The 19,184-nt window shown below is 34.9% G+C and overlaps 1 protein-coding gene across 2 annotated transcripts in view; it reads right to left on the reverse strand.

Annotated features, from left to right (window-relative positions):
- The window catches only part of CCDC73 (coiled-coil domain containing 73), a 133,044-nt gene that overhangs the window by 685 nt on the left and 113,175 nt on the right, over positions 1–19,184 (reverse strand). Inside the window, exons 15-17 of one of the 2 annotated variants that reach the window (XM_074272547.1) lie at positions 16,649–16,844; positions 13,243–14,826; positions 8,953–9,086 (exon numbers count right to left, since the gene is read on the reverse strand). In XM_074272547.1, the coding sequence (XP_074128648.1) occupies positions 8,953–9,086; positions 13,243–14,826; positions 16,649–16,844 (1,914 nt within the window). The remainder of the gene's footprint in view (positions 1–8,952; positions 9,087–13,242; positions 14,827–16,648; positions 16,845–19,184) is intronic. The other variant, XM_074272548.1, reaches the window with a different exon arrangement.

A 19,184-nucleotide genomic window follows, 5' to 3' on the forward strand; every position in this document is an offset into this window, starting at 1 on the left:
AACTGCTACCTAGATACATGGTCTTAGAACTGTGCCTGATTTAGAAATCTTAGTGCATTTTAAGGAATAGCTAATAGTTCTTCAGAGGAGCTCTAAAAAAGACAATTGGACATTAAAAAGGGAGAGGAGATTTAAATTAAATAAAATCATGAAGATAAAAGTCTTTTTGTCTTCCACTCCCTTTCCTCCTCACAAGAAATGTCTTTTTTTCTGATACTTTGTCCAAGCCAGGGAAAAATTAAAGGTTAAATGCTAGCGGAAGTCAGGAACAAAATGAAAACTGCCTTTTCCTTCAGATTTCCTCTTGCAGAATGAACGCCATTGTTGAAGGAGCAGGAAAACAGCTAAGAAGGTGGGATTTGGAAGATTTCCAAGGTGTCACATCAGGTCATATTTTAATATCGTGATTTTTAAATACATGGGAGTTAAGGGTACCTGTTCTGAGGGGAGGGGGAACAGAACTACAGGCATTTAGTTTGTTTTTAGAAAATTGTTTGTTTTAAACCTGAACAACCGAACTAAGGACTTCTGGCATAACTCTTTGTTGCCATAGAGGAGACAAGAAACTCTTTACCAGTAAGTGAATGCTCTCAACCATGAACTTTACTGTTACCTCCAAAGTGTTTCACAGAAGAGTTGAGTTAAATAGATTTATAGCCAGAACCCAAGCCCCTATTTCTGCCAAGTCACTTGATATCCTGGGGCCTTTTTATGTATTTCTTTAGTTAGAAATCTGATCTGGACAAATCAATATCTGATTCTAATCCTATCTTTCTTAGATAGGAAAGGTCACAATAGCAAGAACAGTGGGCTTCAAGTTATGACTTTCAGCCACTTACTATCTCTAGCCACAACTTACTCTCTGGTCTATCAAATAAGATACTTAAATCCTGGTGATAGTTTTAAGCCACCTAGCTTAATCCTATTTCGCTCCTCTTCCCTCCCAATCCAGTTTTATCTAAGTGTACCTCCTTAAACCTTTCCTTGGTGCCCTCCTTAGCTTGTTCCCCTTGGTTATTGTATCCCCATATCTTCCCATCTGATTCTTACTGGGCCCAGCTCCTTGATCTTTGTTGCTCATCTTCTGCCCTTCTCTTTATTCTTGCCCCTGACTGTTTCCATTCTAAATTTATGTTGATATCCCTTTAAATACCCTTTTTCTCAAAAAGTTTTATATTCTAGTGGGGGAAATACAAGGTAATTTTACAGTGAAGAATAATGGCTGGGGGCATTGAAAAAAAATCAACTTTTACTTTTGTGAATTCATTTTCTTTCTTTTTTTTTTTTTTTAAGGCTGGAGTTAAGTGACTTGCCCAGGGTCACACAGCTAGGAAGTGTTAAGTGTCTGAGACCAAATTTGAACTCGGGTCCTCCTGAATTCAAGGCTGGTGCTCTATCCACTGTGCCACCTAGCTGCCCCTCATTTTCTGTCTTATTCCTTTGCTGGCACTATTATCTCCATTTGCTGGTGCTCTGGGATTTTCTAAGTAGACCAGAAAAGATCTTATATTTATCTCTCATTAGCAAAGAACATGGCAGCCCTAGGACTAGACTTCATTTAACTCCCTACTCTTGTGCCGAATTCTCAGGGGTTGCAGGGGGCTGCATTTGACTCCCTGAACCTGCCACTAGACCTCATTTAACTCCCTGACCACCAGAAACCTTGGGTACCCCAAATCTAAATCTCATCAAGATGGCAGTGTAACCAAATGATTCAGAACTAGTTGAAAGGATAGATCCAGTAGCATTAACAGCTCAATAACAATTTGATTTGAGATCTCTAGTGCCATGTCCCAGAGATTTGTACTTTAGTCCTGAGCGGTTTTAATATTTATGTCAAAAAATTGGATAAAACTACAAATGGCATTCATCAAATTTGTAGGTGGGCTGAAAAGCTAAAGGTGTAGCCAACACCAGAAGACACAGGGCAGGATCCAAAAAGATCTCTCATCAGGCTGGCGCACTAGCTTGAATTTATAAGATAACAATAGGGATTATGTAATCATACACTTGAGTTTAAAAAAAAAAATCAACCTCGCTAATAAAAGAGGACTAGAAATCAGTTCTTTTAATAAAGATCTAGAAGTCAATTGACCACCATTATGAGTCAACAGCCAGCAAAGGGCTGCTATCAGAAGCAGAGTTTGTAGGAATGGAAGGGATAATCCCACAGTCCACCCTGGTCAGACCTAAATCTGGAGCATTTATTACTACATTCTGTTCTGGGTACTGTGTTTAGGAAATATTGATGAGGTAGGAAGTCTCCAGAAGAGGTCAACTGATGTGATGAATAGAACAGATCATCTTTTGAAGATTCCTGTTAATCTTTAGCTAGAAAATGATTAGAAGGAACCTCCTCCATTTCTCAGGCTTCTGGAAAATGCAAATTAACAGAGATCAAGAATTTATCTGGTTTGGGAATATATAATATAATCAGTTTTCCCCATCATTACCCAGTACAATATTTTTCCCTCCATTGGTTCTTATGCTCCTTGGATTTCTGTATTTCCTCACACCTTAATATAAAGCGACACCTCATTGCCCTTTTTTTTTTATCCTGGAGATGGCTATATAGCACAGTGGTGAGAGCCATGGACTAGAAGACAGACCTGTGTTCAAATCTCACCTCAGAAACTAATTATGTGACCCTGGGCAAATTAAATTCCCAGTCTCAGTTTTCCTCATCTGTAAAATGGGATAACACCACCTTCCCTCATAGGATTATCATGAGATTCAAACATAGCATACTTCTTTGCAAATCTTACAGCAATATATAAATGTTCCTATAACAATTCCTTTTGAATAATAATGTATGCCCTTCCATAACAATGTTGCACTTAAAAGTCTCACTCCTTAAGTTCCATAAAAACATAGGAACCAAATAACAATTTCATACATGTTAATTGAGTATTAAGAATGCGTAACTACTACAATAAATAGTGGTAATGTCTGCAGGCTTCAGCTTGCATCCTGATTCCCACCGACTGGCAAAGTGGTTGTTTTGGGGCCATGATAGAGAATAGGGAAAGGGGAAGAAGCAGAGCAGTTTTCCTTAGCCAAGCTCCTACTGAACCATCAGATAATAAATATGGTTCTTAAAAAGGATCGGAAGTGTACTTGTGGAAGTGAAACTCGGAAAGGTTGCAGCTTTGTGATTTATTATGAGGCGCTACAGTTTTCTGTGTTTTGCTGTTTTCAAAGGTGTGCATAAGCAAACACAACTCACATTATGCTCCAGTTCCCTAATTAATCAGTCATGCAACAAATTCACATTTTCAAAACAAGCATTATAGCAGAGCTAATTGTACTTGGAATTGTGTTTCTTCCACTACGTGGTACAAACTGCTGCCATCTGCGGGGGCCTTTTCTACCCCATCCTCATGAGATGTCTAGGACCTACTCTTCCTCTTGGCTTTGTGTCACCTATATATTTGATATGTATATCATCTTTTATCCAGGTCATTGACAAAAGCCTTAAATAGCACACAGTCAAGAAGCAGAGATCTCTGGTGTCTGTCCTGAGTTCACAGCAGCCACGGAACTATTAATAACTGTCCTTCACATCCAGCCAGCCATCTGAATCCTAACTACCGTCACTTAGCCCATGTCTCAACTTTTTCCAAATGAAAACTATGTCTTTATCAAATGCTTTGCTAAAATGTTTAGGTCAACAATATCTCTAGAATTCCCCAGAGACCTACCAAGTCCCATAGTCCTGCCAAAAATGGAAAAAGAAATCAAGTCAGTCTGACACGGCCCCTATTTAAAGTATCGTACATCTGACTTCATGATCATTTGTTCTTTGGATTGCTTATTAATAATTACCTTAAAACATTCTTAAATTTTGCCAGAATCGATGTCAAACTCACTAGCTTATAATTTGTGAATCCCTGTTCTTTTTTTGAAGATCAAGAAAGTACTTTTTTTCTTCACTCTTGAGATAACGCCTATTCTCCATGATCTTTCCATCAATCACCAGTAGTGTGCTGATGATTTTTTTTTTGCCTGAGGTAATAGGGGTTAAGTGACTTGCCCAGGGTCACACAGCTAGGAAGTGTTAAATGTCTGAGACCAGATTTGAACTCGGGTCCTCCTGACTTCAGGGCTGGTGCTCTATCCACTATATCACCTAGCTGTCCTGTGCTAATGATTTTTAAATCTCTGTCCTCCAGTTTGCCATCTAGTACCAACTGAATTTCTGGAGAAATCTTGAATTTGACATGTCCACACTGAACTCCCTCGCTTTTCTTTATATCCACAAAGCTAGCACAACCTGGGGCTTAATAAGTGTTCACTGACAATGTGCTTGAGGGAAGCAGTTCATTTGGGGCAGGTTACTTGAACTCATTTAACATAGGGCTTTGCTGTTTACCATATGCTTTCACAGATATTCTGTCATTTGATTTTTCTTTAAACAACTCAAGTATTGTAGTGTCTAAACCTGCATTGATTCTAAGCCCTGTACTATCTCTACTCTGCCAGGATGTTTTCCATACGTGGTCAAGCCAATCTTAGGGAAAATGCACAATGATGCTTATGTATATTAGCCCCATTTTACAATTAGAAAAGCCATCACTGGTTAAATGACTAAATACAAATTCAAAGAAATAGCATGATTATGTAGAAAAAAACTAAAGTGAAAAAGGATATGCGACATATAGGAAACAAAAGATAGCCGAAAAACATTTCTTGAGTATTTAAAGCAAAAGGAGATCAAGGAAATTGTCCACATAACAGAAAACAAGAAGATATATACTGAGGAATATAATACTGAGAAAAGATGGACATGTAGAAATCAGCAAATCCTAGTGACATCCATCCTAATGTACTTAAGAAATTAGTCACTGTTACCTTAGAGACAGCTATGAGGAACATTTGGAAGGTCAAGAGAAGTACCTAAAGATTTCACAGAATTTGGTAGCTTGCACATTGAAGAACTGGGGGGCTTACAATATGATACATCAGAAGACAAAGGAGTTGGGATTACAATCAAATATCACCCACCCCAAAAATAGTATTTTCCATGGGGATGAGGAGGAATGGAAATTTAATGAAATAGAGAACTTTCAAATTTCTAATTAGAAGACCAGAGCTGAATAAAGTAAAAAGTGAGAGAGGAGTACTCAAAGCCTAGAAAACATCAAATGTCAAGTCTATCTTAACAGTAAGGGCAAAAACATTGATTGTGGTCCTCAATCTGACTACTAACTGAATTACTAGAGAGTCCCTTCTGTGTATTGTCTGTAACATAAAGAAAATAAAAATCACTATAACAATTTCACAGTAAGGGTGAGAGGGAGCAGATTTTAAGGATCAAAAGGTTGTAGAAATAAATTTTATAGTATATGGCACTTTACAAAAAACTTTATTATCTCCTAGAAAGACTAGGAAAATCAATTTGCAGTCACCAAAAAAATCACAAGTTATTATAGGACAATTAAAAGTATTTTAAAGTTCTATCAAATTATGTCCACTAGAATTAATCTTACTAACCCATTCATCCAGCAACTTTAATTTGTCCTGTTATATAGGGACAAAGGGAAAGGAATAAATAGTTCAAAATGCTGTCAAGTTTGTCTCACATGTTTATCAACAAAATAGAAAAATCTGGCTTAGGTCATATTATTGTTAAGTTCTATATAACTGTCTAGGATCTTGACAGAGTGATTATTGATGGTTAAATGTTATGAGCTCAGGGCAGCTAAATGGCACAGTGGTTAAAACACCAGCCCTGAAGTAAGGAGGACCCAAGTTCAAATCTGGTCTCAGACACTTAATTCTCCTTAGCTATGTGACCCTGGGCAAGTCACTTAACCCCAGTTACCTCAGCAAAAAAAAAAAAAAAAAAAAGTTATGAGCTCTTCTATTATTTAATAATATAAGCATCATTTAAGGTAAATCTAAAAAACAATTGACTAAAATGGAGATTTAAAATGAGTTCATTAAGTTGGCAAGTAATACTAAATTGAGCAAAAGTTACTTTGGAAGAGTGAAATAAAGATAACCCTGATAACAGAGCAAAAATTATAACAAAAAAATTGTAACAAAAATTCAGTAGAATCAAGGAAGGAAGGGAAACCCGCATTTATTAAGCTCTGGTTAGTGCCAGACATTGTGCTAAGTACTTTTCAAGTATTTCTTTTGATCCCCACAACAACCCTGGGAGATAGGTGATCTTATTAATGCCATTTTACAGAAGAGGAAACTGAGGCTGAAAGACATTAAATGGTATGCCCAGGGTCACAAAGCTAGTAAATGTCTGATATTGATTCAGGCCCTCCAGACCTCTGGCCCAAGACTTCATCCACTCTGCTACCTGCCCTCCTCCAAGAGAAAGAAAGTTTATATATCATGGAGAATACACATGTAGGAGCAGCACACCATATAGAACACCAGCTCTGAAGTCAGGGGGACCTAAGTTCAAATTTGACCTCAGACACTTAACATTTCCTAGCTGTGTGATCCTGGGCAAGTCACTTATCCCCAATTGCCTCACAACCCCCCCCCTCAAAAAAAAAAAAAAAAAATATATATATATATATATATACACACACACACACACACACATGTAACTAAAGCAGATAGAGAAGAGAACTAGATTTGAACACGTATGACCAGAAACATCCCATGGATCAGGTCTGGGCACAAATTAAAATGGTCATTTACATATATGAGCCACAGGAGCCCTGTGCTGTAGTAGACAAAGACCTGAACCTAGGAGTAGGAGGCTTCTTTGGACCCTCAGTGTTGATCCTGCTAAGCTATGGGACTGGGGACATCACTTTATCTTCCATCTTTCCTTGCTGCATGTAGGGAGGAGACAGTCAATTTAATACTGATGCAGGAGACCTTTGTTGTGGCTTTGAAGATTTCTGTCTAGACAGGATGTGAACATCTCCAGTGTTACCACATGAGACTGGTTCAGCTCTGGGGCTCTTAAATTATGATCAATCTATTTAGGATAATTATAGACCTAGGTTTTGACCTAGGTTTGCTGTATTAAAGGCAACAGACGTGGCAAAGAGACCAAGGACCAAAGCCAAGCCTGAACAGTGACAAGAAGTATAAGAGAAACTATTCACAGAGGATGGGCTTGGATCCCTACAACTTGCCAGGGAACCTCTCAGCCTCAGAGCTGTGAAGGAAATCCCAAAGGAAAAATCATGGCTCTAGGGTTGGAAACAGGGAGATAGCAATGGGACGATAAGAGCTCCTGGACAGTACCAAATTCCTGCTCAAAGCCTGGTAGTCCAAAGGCCAAGGAGAAACGACAATAGACAGTTACAAGATAGTGAGACAAACTTAGATCTTTCCTTCCATTGTTACTTTGAGTCTGCAGGTAGTACAAGGGCTATAAGAGAAATGACTTTCTAGAGATCTCGATTATTTTCCTTCTAGGGAACAATCAAATCAGTAAAATGGGAATGTTATATTTAGTTCATACTGTTGTTGTGAAATATAAATATTCTGTAAAGAAAGGAAGAAATAAGAGTTAAAATGCAGAAAATTGAGTTAAAATGTAAAAAGATAAAAACGTGTATAATCCCCATCTCTAGATATTTAAAACAATATGATCTTGGATTGTTTGCCTTTATCTACTTGGAGGAAAAAATGGTTAGATTTAACATCACATTTCCTTCTGTTATAAGTTTTTTGATTTGTTTAAAATAATATCATGGATAGAGCACTAGTCTTAGTCAGGAGGACCCGAGTTCAAATCCAGACTCAGACACTTGACACTTAGAAGCTGTGTGACCTTGGGCAAGTCAGTTAATTTCGATTAGCTTGACAAATAATGAGGGGGAGAGAAATATCAGATGACATTAAAACTCATGTTTCATACCATCCTATCATCAATATGTGATTTAGAAAAAAAAAAAAATTTACTCTTATTCAGAAAACAACAGAGTGAGGCAGAAATAGAGTTAAACCAGAGTGCAAAGAGTGCTAAAACTAACCTTTTAGTTAAAAATGGAACTTAAAAGCAGAAAAATACAACCAGATTTCTTGGCAAATACGGTAAAATTTGGTGAGTGGGTGACAAAAATAGAAGTATCACATCACATTGAATATTTTTTTAAAGGAAAGATGACAAAATATTTGTTCTAAAACTAATGATTCATTTTGTATGTTTAAAAAAGTTATAATGTATTTTTCTCTGAGATTTAAAACATACAAAGGCTTCCAAATCTGTCATTTCTGTTTTTAAACAATTTTTGCTAATTCTATTATTTTAAAGACAAGTCATTTGTAGTGTCCATAAGTGTCTCTTTTAAAATACAAACAAACCAAATATTTTTCCCTTTGAAAGTTTTGCCCGCTAAGATACTGTGAACTTTATAGATCTAACCCATCTGTCAGCAGTGGTTAGTTACCTCTCTGTTGACAAATGGGCTCCAGGGAGCTATATAATCTCTTTTCGGATACTTTGCTTCCAATACATATATAGCACAGTAAGGGTATGTAACGTATTGGGCATTTTCATACAAAGTATCCCCTGTTCTTATTGGAATATCTATTTTAAATAAATTTCTACATTTACTATATTAAATATATTTTAAAAGACAAGTTCACAAGAAAAATAGCTATTTTCAAACCATTATTAAAACTAAAAATGAGCTGATGTAATTGTTTTTCAACAAATAATGAGAATGAGAAAATATGGCATTATTCCTAAATTTTGGCAACTATTTTTCTAGAAGTACACAATGCACCACCATCTCACACTCTCCTTCCAAAAACAGGCTGGATAACATCTATTTGATTTATATACTGTGACTTTTTCCTGGTGTTTTCTATCAACCTTAATTGTGAAAAATGGTGCCACGTTGCCCTCTTGATATTATTTTGGAGCTCGGTTAGGTCTTAAAGCATCCAGATGCGTACAGTTCTACACATATCTCTAGAATTAGCTCACTAAGGTCTGCTTGGCCATATTTTTAATTGACTCACATGTTCTGTGGGAAAAGAAGAATCATAAAATGTCTCTGCAATCGCATTCCACTCTTCTCTGGGCTCTCTCTTGGGACTTGGCTGGATACTTGAGTTAGTCAAAGTGTCAGCCATTCTGTTAATGCTGGGAGTATCTGATTGACAAAAAGGAAATGGCAACAACTGCATTTTATTCTCTAGACACTCATTTTAGTGACTGAACTTCTGGTTTATCTCTGATCATGTGCTTTAAAAAAGTAATCAGATTTCTATTTTATTTTTCCTATGAATACTTAACTGTTTTCCTATACTTTGATCTTCTACTATGGCATTTCATTTAGGAAGACAAGTAGAAAGAAAGATGTTCATGGCAAAGCCTTTCTAAAACCTGCTAATTATTATCCATTAACAATGTAAAGATGTATAGATTATCCCAATTAATTCCAATAGACACAACTGAAATAAAATGGAGATATCTTCTGAAACAGTGTAACACATATAAAATGTTAATTTTACTTCTATCAATCACTTCATTGCCTACACAAGCAAACTCTAAAATCAGGGTTTTGGTTTTTGTTTTTGAATGCTCATTAATTCAAACTGAGGAAAGGGCAGGTAGAATTAGTAAACAGTTGAAATTGTAGAGCATGTTTAAAAATATGCAGTCCTATTAATTTGGAGCACATACAGCAATTAATAAATACAGTCTACAAGGCTGATTGGAAATGAAAACATTTAAACAATCCACTGGAACCACAGTTTCAGAAGTACTGAAATAGTAAACAATCCACTATCCAGTAAAGGTTCTTAAGCTTTAATGAACAGAAATAAATATTTTATAATCACCTAATCAATGTGATACCATTAAATAAATGCTTTTATAGTAGATAGGGGTGTTTTGAAATGGTGATTCTTATAAATATTTTAAACATTCTCTCCTTTTTCTATTTAAAATCTATTATGAATCATGAAGAACTTGTCAGACAAAAGTAAAGCTCAGCCTCAATCCGGTCCCATTTTTCACAAATTCTAAATTCATACCATCCAAATTAATAATCCAAATTAAATTATTACTACTTAGAAATAAAATTGCTCTGGAAAAACAAATATTGACTTTGTTTTGGCAAAATTTATTTTTAATAGAAACATCATACAGTGGGAAATGGGAGCCAGAGCTCTACTCTATGCATCCAAATTCAGGCCACTACATTTTCTAGCTGTATGATTTTGGGCAAGTCATTTTATTTTGTTAGCCTGTTTTATAATCTGTAAAATAGGAATAATCCTGTTAATCTCTACTTTATACACATTATAAGGAAAGTGATTTACAAATTGGAAAGTCTTATAGAAATTAACAATTACTCTTCCCCCCCCCCACCATGTAACATGGGATATAAAACATATAAAATTGCTCCAATCTGTATTTTTGGATAAATGTTAACTGGTACATTAAAATATATGATAAGTAGCTTTTAGAATAACATCATGTTATCCCATAGTAACTTAGCAAATTAAAATTAAAGTTAACTTAATATCTGTTCATATTTGTCTCATTGTCTCACCTAACACTGGTTTGCCAAAACTAATTACTGGCATTAATACACGCATAGCACAATGCCTGGTGCATAGCAGATGTTTAGCTAGGATATGCTTAAATAGAAGATCTACTGAAGAAACTACATGATTTAAATAGGAAAACTGTTTTTCTTTTCTATTTTACATACTTTCCTTTAGAAGGCCCTGTCCTTTCAGCCTGAAAGCACCAAAGACCTATTTTTAGACTCTATACTCCTTTAATTAGATAAAAGCATCTTGCTAAAATGGGACAACTCATTTAAGATCTAATCCTACTCAATTCTAGCATGAGATTACTAAAAAAAATAAATAAATGGATTTTCCTCATGGCCACATTTTATTAAAAGCTATGGCATGATTATCATAAATATTTATAAAACATCAATGTTCATAATACAATGAACATTTTCATAAGTGATATTTCAAAATTATATTTTTAAATGAATAACTTTTCAAATTATAATTCTAGCATTGTGATAGCATTTGCTTGCTCTCAGTTTCCACCCACTGCTCCTGGTTCTGAAGAAATTGAGTGCCAGATACTTTACTAAGCAATTGGTTCAAGGCAAGCACAAGCATGGTCCCTGCCCACATGGAGCTCATATTTTACGGGAGACATCATGCAAACAATTTGGAAAATATGAGACCTATACAAAGTAATAGAAGATGGTTGGGGGGAAGATGGAGAAGGATAGGTAAGAAGAAGGAAAAGGCTCCTGAAGAAGAAAGTCAAGGGGTGCAGATAAAAAGGAAGGGCATTTAGGCTTGGAGATGGAAGTCTGTGAATGAAAAAAAGCAAGTAGAACTGTATCCTTGAATGAAAGGGGAGTAAACTAGAATTGGACTCCAAAAGTAGAAAAAATGGAGGTGAGTAAAGGTTTTAAGCAGTAAATGATGGATTTTATGCATAAAGCAAAATGACAAAGGGGCAGACTTGGAGGGAGCTCATAGTAAGGCCCTCAGCACTTGTCACCTAGAAAACTATGGATGGTTGGTTTTCCTCACATCTGTCCCTTCCTCTTCCCCTCCATTTCCCTCCATCCTCTGCTTGGCTGCCACGGAATGTTGTCTTTCTAAAGTGTAAGAAGTAGCCGTGCAATGCCTGCATAGCCTCGATGTCCTTTCTTTCTCCAGAGGACCCTTTGAAGTTCAGTGTTGCCACTGCTTCCCTGTAGTTTCTGGTGTCCCATCTGGACAGATTAATCCACTGCAAGGCCAGACCACTTGGCCACTAAGTTGCTGCCACACTGGGTTTGTCACTGGGGTTTGCTAGCAGAGCTAGTGTGCCATACTCCCTGGGTTTGCCTCAGTTGAGTGAGCCTGAGCTCCCTGGAATGTTGCAGTATTTTTTTCCATCTCAAAAGCACTAAGTTTTTTTTTTCATATAAATCAACAATCCTTAGCCTGAGTGGGACAGAAGATGCTCTTTGAGTCACTCAGGGGCTCATCTCTAAGCTTAACCACCCCAGCTGGAGGTGGATGCCCTCTTTCTGACAGCTTTTTGGGGTTCATTGTTAGTCCTCAGCCACGGATTTCCTTGGCTTATGGCGAGCTAACACTTCCCAGACTTTCTAACATTTTGTAGATTAGAGGCTAAGGTATGAATGCAGTTATTTGAACTTAAATGCAAATTCATTTTCTCACTAGCTTTTTCATATACAACATATGTTTTATATATATATATATATATATATATATATATATATATATATATATATATATATATACACACACATACACACACACACACACACACACACACACACATATACACAGGCCCTAAGGTATAAAATGCTTGTTTTATATACTCCTTTACATTTCAATGTCTCAGGTTTTTTTCAGCCCTTGCTAACTTCTGCTTTTCTGGTCTCAATTGACACCTAATTAAACACATACATATACATACATACGTACATACATACATATACATATATATATATATATACATACGTATATAATTATATATACATATATATGTGCATATATACATATATATGATTATATATATATGTATATATATTATATGTATAAATACTATACTATAATATATACTATAAATAGAAAGTAAGATCACATTCAATAGATTCCTCTCCTTCCTCACAAATTTGCACCACACGTTTATTTTATTTTAAATGGATTTGTTGATATCTTTTGTCTTTACATCATCTACATTTCTCAATGTCTCTTTCCTTTTCTGCCTTCCAGATAGCCATGACTAACAAATTTTTTTTTTTTAAAAAGGAAAAAACAATTTAGCAAAACTAAACAAGATGTCAAAGAACTCTCATGTGCAATCTTCCATACTCAGTTTCTTCCTCCCTTATTTTTGGGGAAAAAAAAATAGGGGGAGACTATCCATATATTTTCAATAAAGAGCTTTGGCTGTGTTTGTCTTATTTCCATTTATCCCAAACCTTTTTTTAAAAAAAAATTATAATTTTATCATGTTCATTTTTCTTTTTAGAGATAAATTATTAAAATTTTCAAAATGCAATTTTACTTCCTGTTACATATAAGCTGATAGTGTTGGGCTTGGTATGTTGCTAAAGGAAAAAGACAAGTTTTTATATAAATACATCTTTCTCTACTTTTACCCTATAACACATCTTCTAATGAAACTTAAAGAAAAATACTCAAAATTCATAAGTTAATTGAAACTTGATCTTTCTTTGAAAAAGCAGACCAGAAGATCGGAAAGATAACCATAATTCTAAGTCAAATAACTTTTCCTCTTACCCATTTTTATTTTCCTCATGACAGCATTCAGGCCAAGATTTTGACAAAGTGTCTTTGAAGATTTCTTTTTGTTTTCTGATGAACCCACCAGTCTCTCTTTTAGCAACAAAGGCATCTTGGAAGCTAAAGTGTTCATTGTTTGACTTTCAACTTGATTTACTTTTGCCCAAGGACGAGGGTCTAAAAAATTTAAGTATACTGGAGTTTTCTCAGTTTCTTTATCTGAAGTTGAAAGATCAAAGGCTGACCTTCCACTTCTGTTTACTAAATCTCCAGATGGCTTTATGTGAAACAAGCATGATTCTTCCAGCTGTCCTTCAATATATTTTTTTTCTGAAACTGTGTTACTTAATGAATCTGTCTTCTCTCTTGAATTATTTAACAATGTTTGCTGCTGTGCCATAATGTTACTAACAAGAAAGAGGTCATTTTTTGTGATGGAATTGTCTTTGGCTTCATTTATCTGAGCATCATTAACTTGATTCTCTTTACTGGAAGGACTTGGTGTACCTGTGGTAGTTTTCCCAAGAATAGGCTTTTGAACAGCAGCTTCCACATCTTGGATCTGTGAAATATCTGTATTCTCAGGGTTAACTTGAAAAAGACAAGCTGTCACATTTTCCTCACTTTCTACCTGCTTAGGACCTTCCTGTTTGGATTGATGGCTCTGCATTTCATTCACGTTTTCCCAAGAAACTACTTCCCTCAGACTTGGAATAGCTTTTCCTGGGATGGCCTTCATACTAAAGAATTTTTTTGGACTCTCATCATATACCTTCCTATTATCATTTAATGCAGCAGGTAAAATTGGGTTATTAATTGTTATACCACAGGTATTAGTTAGGTCCATTTCCCCTAAAGTATCATGGTTCTCTAGAGCAGAAGAACAACCCTGCTTACATTGTGCATCATCACATTCTCTTTTGCGTAATGGATGTGTTTGATTTGATTTACACTCTTTATAATCTGAGACACAAGAACTGGGATCCCTTGAGCTGTCCTTTGGACAGTCGATAGAAACATCTTTTGCAATTAGGGAAGGACTCAATTTAGCTTCTTTTAGGTCATTATTTGAAATTTCTTCATTTATAGCGTTTTCTTCAGTCCCAAGACTCATTCTGGATGCCTGTTTGGGTATTTCACTCCCAACAACATGTTCCTCACATTGTTCATTATTTACATCATGATTGCTATCAGGAAACTTTTCCTGGACAGACTTCTTGTGACCAGTTTCTGAAGCCTCATCTGCATGGGGGAGAATGAACTCTTGAGGTCTGTCTTGAAGAATCCTTCCTTTTCCCACTGATATTTCTGTCACTGAGTAAGGATTATTCAGTGTCTGAAATTCCACACAACCAAAACCTCTTTCTAAGCACATTTTGTCTTTTGTTTGTGTAGCTTCTGTGTTTCTCAAGTCAGCAGTGTATACTCGACAGGTCTGGCCTTGCCGCAATAAATCTTTATCCGGACTGAAAGCTTTGCTTTGAGAAGTTTTAACTAGTTTTTCTTCAGAAAGTTCTTCACTTTTTCTTTCTTTAGTAGGATCAATTTCTTTTTTCTCATTATTTTCAAAAAATTGTAATTCTAGAACACACACACAAAAAATACACAGAAAAAAAAGAAGTCAATACCAGGATACCTGGGGGTTTTTTTGTTTTGTTTTGTTTTTGTGTCTGTCAAGTTTAGTTTTAGGTACTATTTTACTAATCAATAGAACTCAAAAAAATTAATTGTATCAATATCATCTAAATTTCAAAATGGTTTTAAATTTATCATTGTTATCTAATTAGAGGATGGCATTTCCTCATCTGCAAAAAAGGGACTTGTAACATCTAGATTAACTGGTTATGAGATCTTAATGAGATAATAAATGCAAAAAAAGTTTTGCAAATTTTAAGTTAATATATAAAATTTCAGTTATTGTTATGGATTTCCCAGGGCCTTCGTTTCCCCGTCCATAAAAGGTAGGGATTGGATTAGATAATCTTTTAAGATTCCTTCTCTCTAATTCTATTATCTATGTAAAAGACACAATTAACATTCTAAAGAAAAAGAAAATAGAATCAGGAAAATACTTAATGCTACTCATACTTACTGATAAGAATAATTACAGATATAATATTTATATAATCATATTAAAAAGAGGTAATTTAATTATTTAATAAATACATAAGATTTTGACTTTTCTAGACGATTCTTTTTTTCATTTACACAGTAAAATTCTAAGCATTAACTGTTTATTAAAAGGCTAATTTATTTGATTAGATTTTTACTCGAATCTCCAGCATTATATGAGTTTTTCAAACATAGGTTTCATTATATAAAACAAGTTGACTTAAACAAATTGCGTAAAAAATATGTGAAATCTGAGGAATGGATGTTAAACCTGCTTGTTTTTGCCCAATTAAGCACAGATTATAAATAATGAGTCTTTGTTTTGCCATTTAGAAAAAACCGCAGTATCTCAAGTTGTCATGTGTTTTGTTTTGTTTTGTTTTTTTATTATTCCTCTAATTGAATGCCTTTCAGCCTCTACTAGTATCTATTCTAAGAACTTGGGCTAAATGAAATGATCCCATCAACCACAAAACCTATGAGTTCTTACTTCAAAATCTTTTTCATAAAGATTTGCTTCCTTGCTCTTGTTATTTTTCTACTACTACATCACTACAATGACAATGACTACTACTATTATTGCTTTCTTTCAGGACCTCATCATGTCATACCTGTATTGTAAAACTCCAATAACTAGTTTCCTTGCCTCTGATTTCTTTCTTCCATAAACCATACTGCAAATCATTGCTATATTGGTCTTTATAAAATTCTGCTTTCATCAAGTCATTACTGTTCAAAAATCTTCAGTGATTCCCATTAGCTACAGAATAAAGTCTGAATTGCCCAGCTTGACCTTCTACAATCTGACCAAATTTATTTGTATAGTTTGACCTTTGGCTACTCCCCTACATAAATCCTCTGATCTAGCCCAATTGGCTTATTCATTAAACTCCCAAAACGTACTACTTACTTTCCAACCTCCATGCCTTTGGTCATAAGGTTTCCCTCTTTAATAGGGCCTTTTTGTCTTCCTTTCCGACTATTTACACTTTATCCATCCATCAGAGTCCAGCTCATATTCTGCCTTCTCTATGAAGCCTTCCTTGTTTATCCCTGTCTAAATTAGAGTGATTCCTTCTCTAAACTTCTATAATATTTATGCTCTAAACACCTCATTTAGCTTTGCATTGTTGGCTGCCTACCTTGTAACTTTTAATTCTGATATTTTATCTTCCAACTGGATTGTAAAAATGTTGAGGGAAGGAACCATATTTGATATATTTTTACCTCTCACAAAGTAAAAGAATGATCTTCATATATAAATATGAAATTATTAGTGCACTAATATTACCTTCTGAATTTCTCTCGTGGCCTTGGTTATTTTTTCCTATTGGTCTATATTCAGTGTTTGAACAAAAATTCATGGCATTTATTGCAGTTATTTCTTGCTGAGGATTCTGCTGTTGTACGGTGGTGATTTCCATCAATTTAGATTGTTTTTGCTCTGTTGAAATTTCATTCCCATTTTCTTTTGCTTCTTTGCCATTCTGATATAAAATGGGGGAAAATTGTTTAAAATTTAGAAAGAATTATAACATACAGCATATTTATTTGATTATGAGATTAGATTTAACTAAAAAGGTAGGATTTCAAATTACCAATTCACATTTGTCTGTCTCTTTTTTCTTTAATCTTTCAAAGGACAAATGATTTTGAAAAAAGTTCATATATTACTATGGTCATCAAAATCATTTGTTTTTAAATAGATCTATTAATTATCCTAAAAAGAATAGTCAATAATATTATTCAAACAGACAAATTAAGTCTATAGATTATCAATTTCTAGCTAGGCGTTATATTTTTGAATATTAGAATCTTAGTAATATTTTTATAATTGCCAATTCTTAAAGGATTAAAATAATTGCCCAATTACTTGACCACATGTGCTATTCTACATTTTCTTCTATAATAATTAGAATTACTTGCAATTAATCACTTACCAAATTATGTAATCTTTATGAATAATAATGATTTGGCAATGATAGCTTAAGAAATAAATACTTTAAGAAGTCCAATTTTATGAAAATTATGTAAAGCATAAAACAAAGTATGAATAATCGTTTACATTACAAAATAATTCACAAAAATCACAAGCGCTAAGAATTGGAAGCAACCTCAAAGATCATTTAATCAAAACTGAACCTCCATAGGACTCTCCTTTATAATAGCCCCAAATGGTCAAAAATTCTTCACTTTAAAACTTTTAGCAGAGGTAACCTGCTCCCCCGCCCCCAAGATGGTATATCCCATTTGTAGATGGCTCTGATTATTAGGAAATTTTTCTTTAGGTTCTAAGCCCAAATCTTCCTCTCTGCAGCTATCATCTCTGCAACTACATCTATTTCCTCTGAGGTTTGCCTAAAGAAGCTTAATTCCTCTTCTACAGTTTTTCAGATCCTTGAAGGCAATCATTCCCCATTCCCAAAATCTTCTTTAGACTAAGCAACCTTTTAATTGATTTAAAAAAAAAAAAAAAAAAAGATATGGCATGGTATTAAGAGACTTCATCATACTCCTAACTGGATGGTTCCACCTTGCCAAAGATGAGACACTCCAAACAGAACACAATATTCTAGATATGATCTGGTGAGAGGAAAGTACAATGGAAGTATCATAGATGATTTGGGATGACACTTTCTCTCTTAATGCAGCCTAAGATGATTCTGGTTTTCTGGATTGACATTATGGACTATTGGCATATTTTGAGTTTTCCATCCCTGAAATATCCTTATAAACAGTTGCTTCCAGCTATACCCAGAGAAGAACACTGGGAAATGAGTGTAAACTGTTAGAATTTTTTGTTTTTCTCCCCAGGTTATTTTTACCTTCCGAATCCAATTCTTCCTTTGCAACAACAACAACAACAAAATTCGGTTCTGCACATATATATTGTACCTAGGATATACTATAAGATATTTTTGGGAATGCCTGCCATCTAGGGGAAAGGGTGGAGGGAAGGAGGGGAAAAATTCGGAACAGAAGGGAGTACAAGGGATAATGTTGTAAAAAAAAAAAAAAAAAAAAAAAAAAAAATTACCTATGCATATGTACTGTCAAAAAAGGTTATAATTATAAAATTAATTTTAAAAAATTAAAAAAATTCTAAAAAAATTAAACAGTTGCTTCCCCTATAATGTGAAACATATATTTTTGAATCACAGTGAGGAACTTTGTATCTTAATTAATTTCATGTTACCAGATTCAGCTCATTGTTTTAGACCAAAGAGCAAATCCTGATTGCTACCCCTCTCATCTCAGTATTATCTGAAAAACTGAATAAGCATTCTCTTATTGTGAATAAACAGTCAGTTACTCCCCCCCCAAAAAAAAAATCTCTTGTCTATCTCCCTTTCTCCTCTCACATGGTCAACAACCTAGTTTAAGATCTGATTGCTTCTTCTTTAGATCCTTGCAGTACTCTTCTACTTTGTCTACCAAGTCTCCCCCCATCTCCTTCCATTTTTTCTACAACTGCCAAAGATATTTTCCTAAATCATAGTTCTGACCATATCATTTCCCTGGTCAACACATTTAAGTTGTTCCCTATATTTAGGACCAAATATAAATTCTACTCTTAGGTATGGAAAGCAACTCACAAATCTATCTTTCCAACTTCAATTTACATTCGTTTTCATCACACATTCTACTGTCTAGCCAGACTGATCCCCTTTGTCTTCTTCGTACAAGACACATCACATGCCACTGCTTGTACAGGTTATCCACTATACCTAGAATGCCCTCCAACCTCAACAGCTTCTCCCATCATTTTAGAGTCCAACCTCACCTCAAAATAGATATTCCTACATCATGAGCCCTTCCCAGATCCC

Source organism: Sminthopsis crassicaudata, chromosome 6, assembly GCF_048593235.1.
Source record: "Sminthopsis crassicaudata isolate SCR6 chromosome 6, ASM4859323v1, whole genome shotgun sequence".
Taxonomy (NCBI): Eukaryota; Metazoa; Chordata; class Mammalia; order Dasyuromorphia; family Dasyuridae; genus Sminthopsis; species Sminthopsis crassicaudata.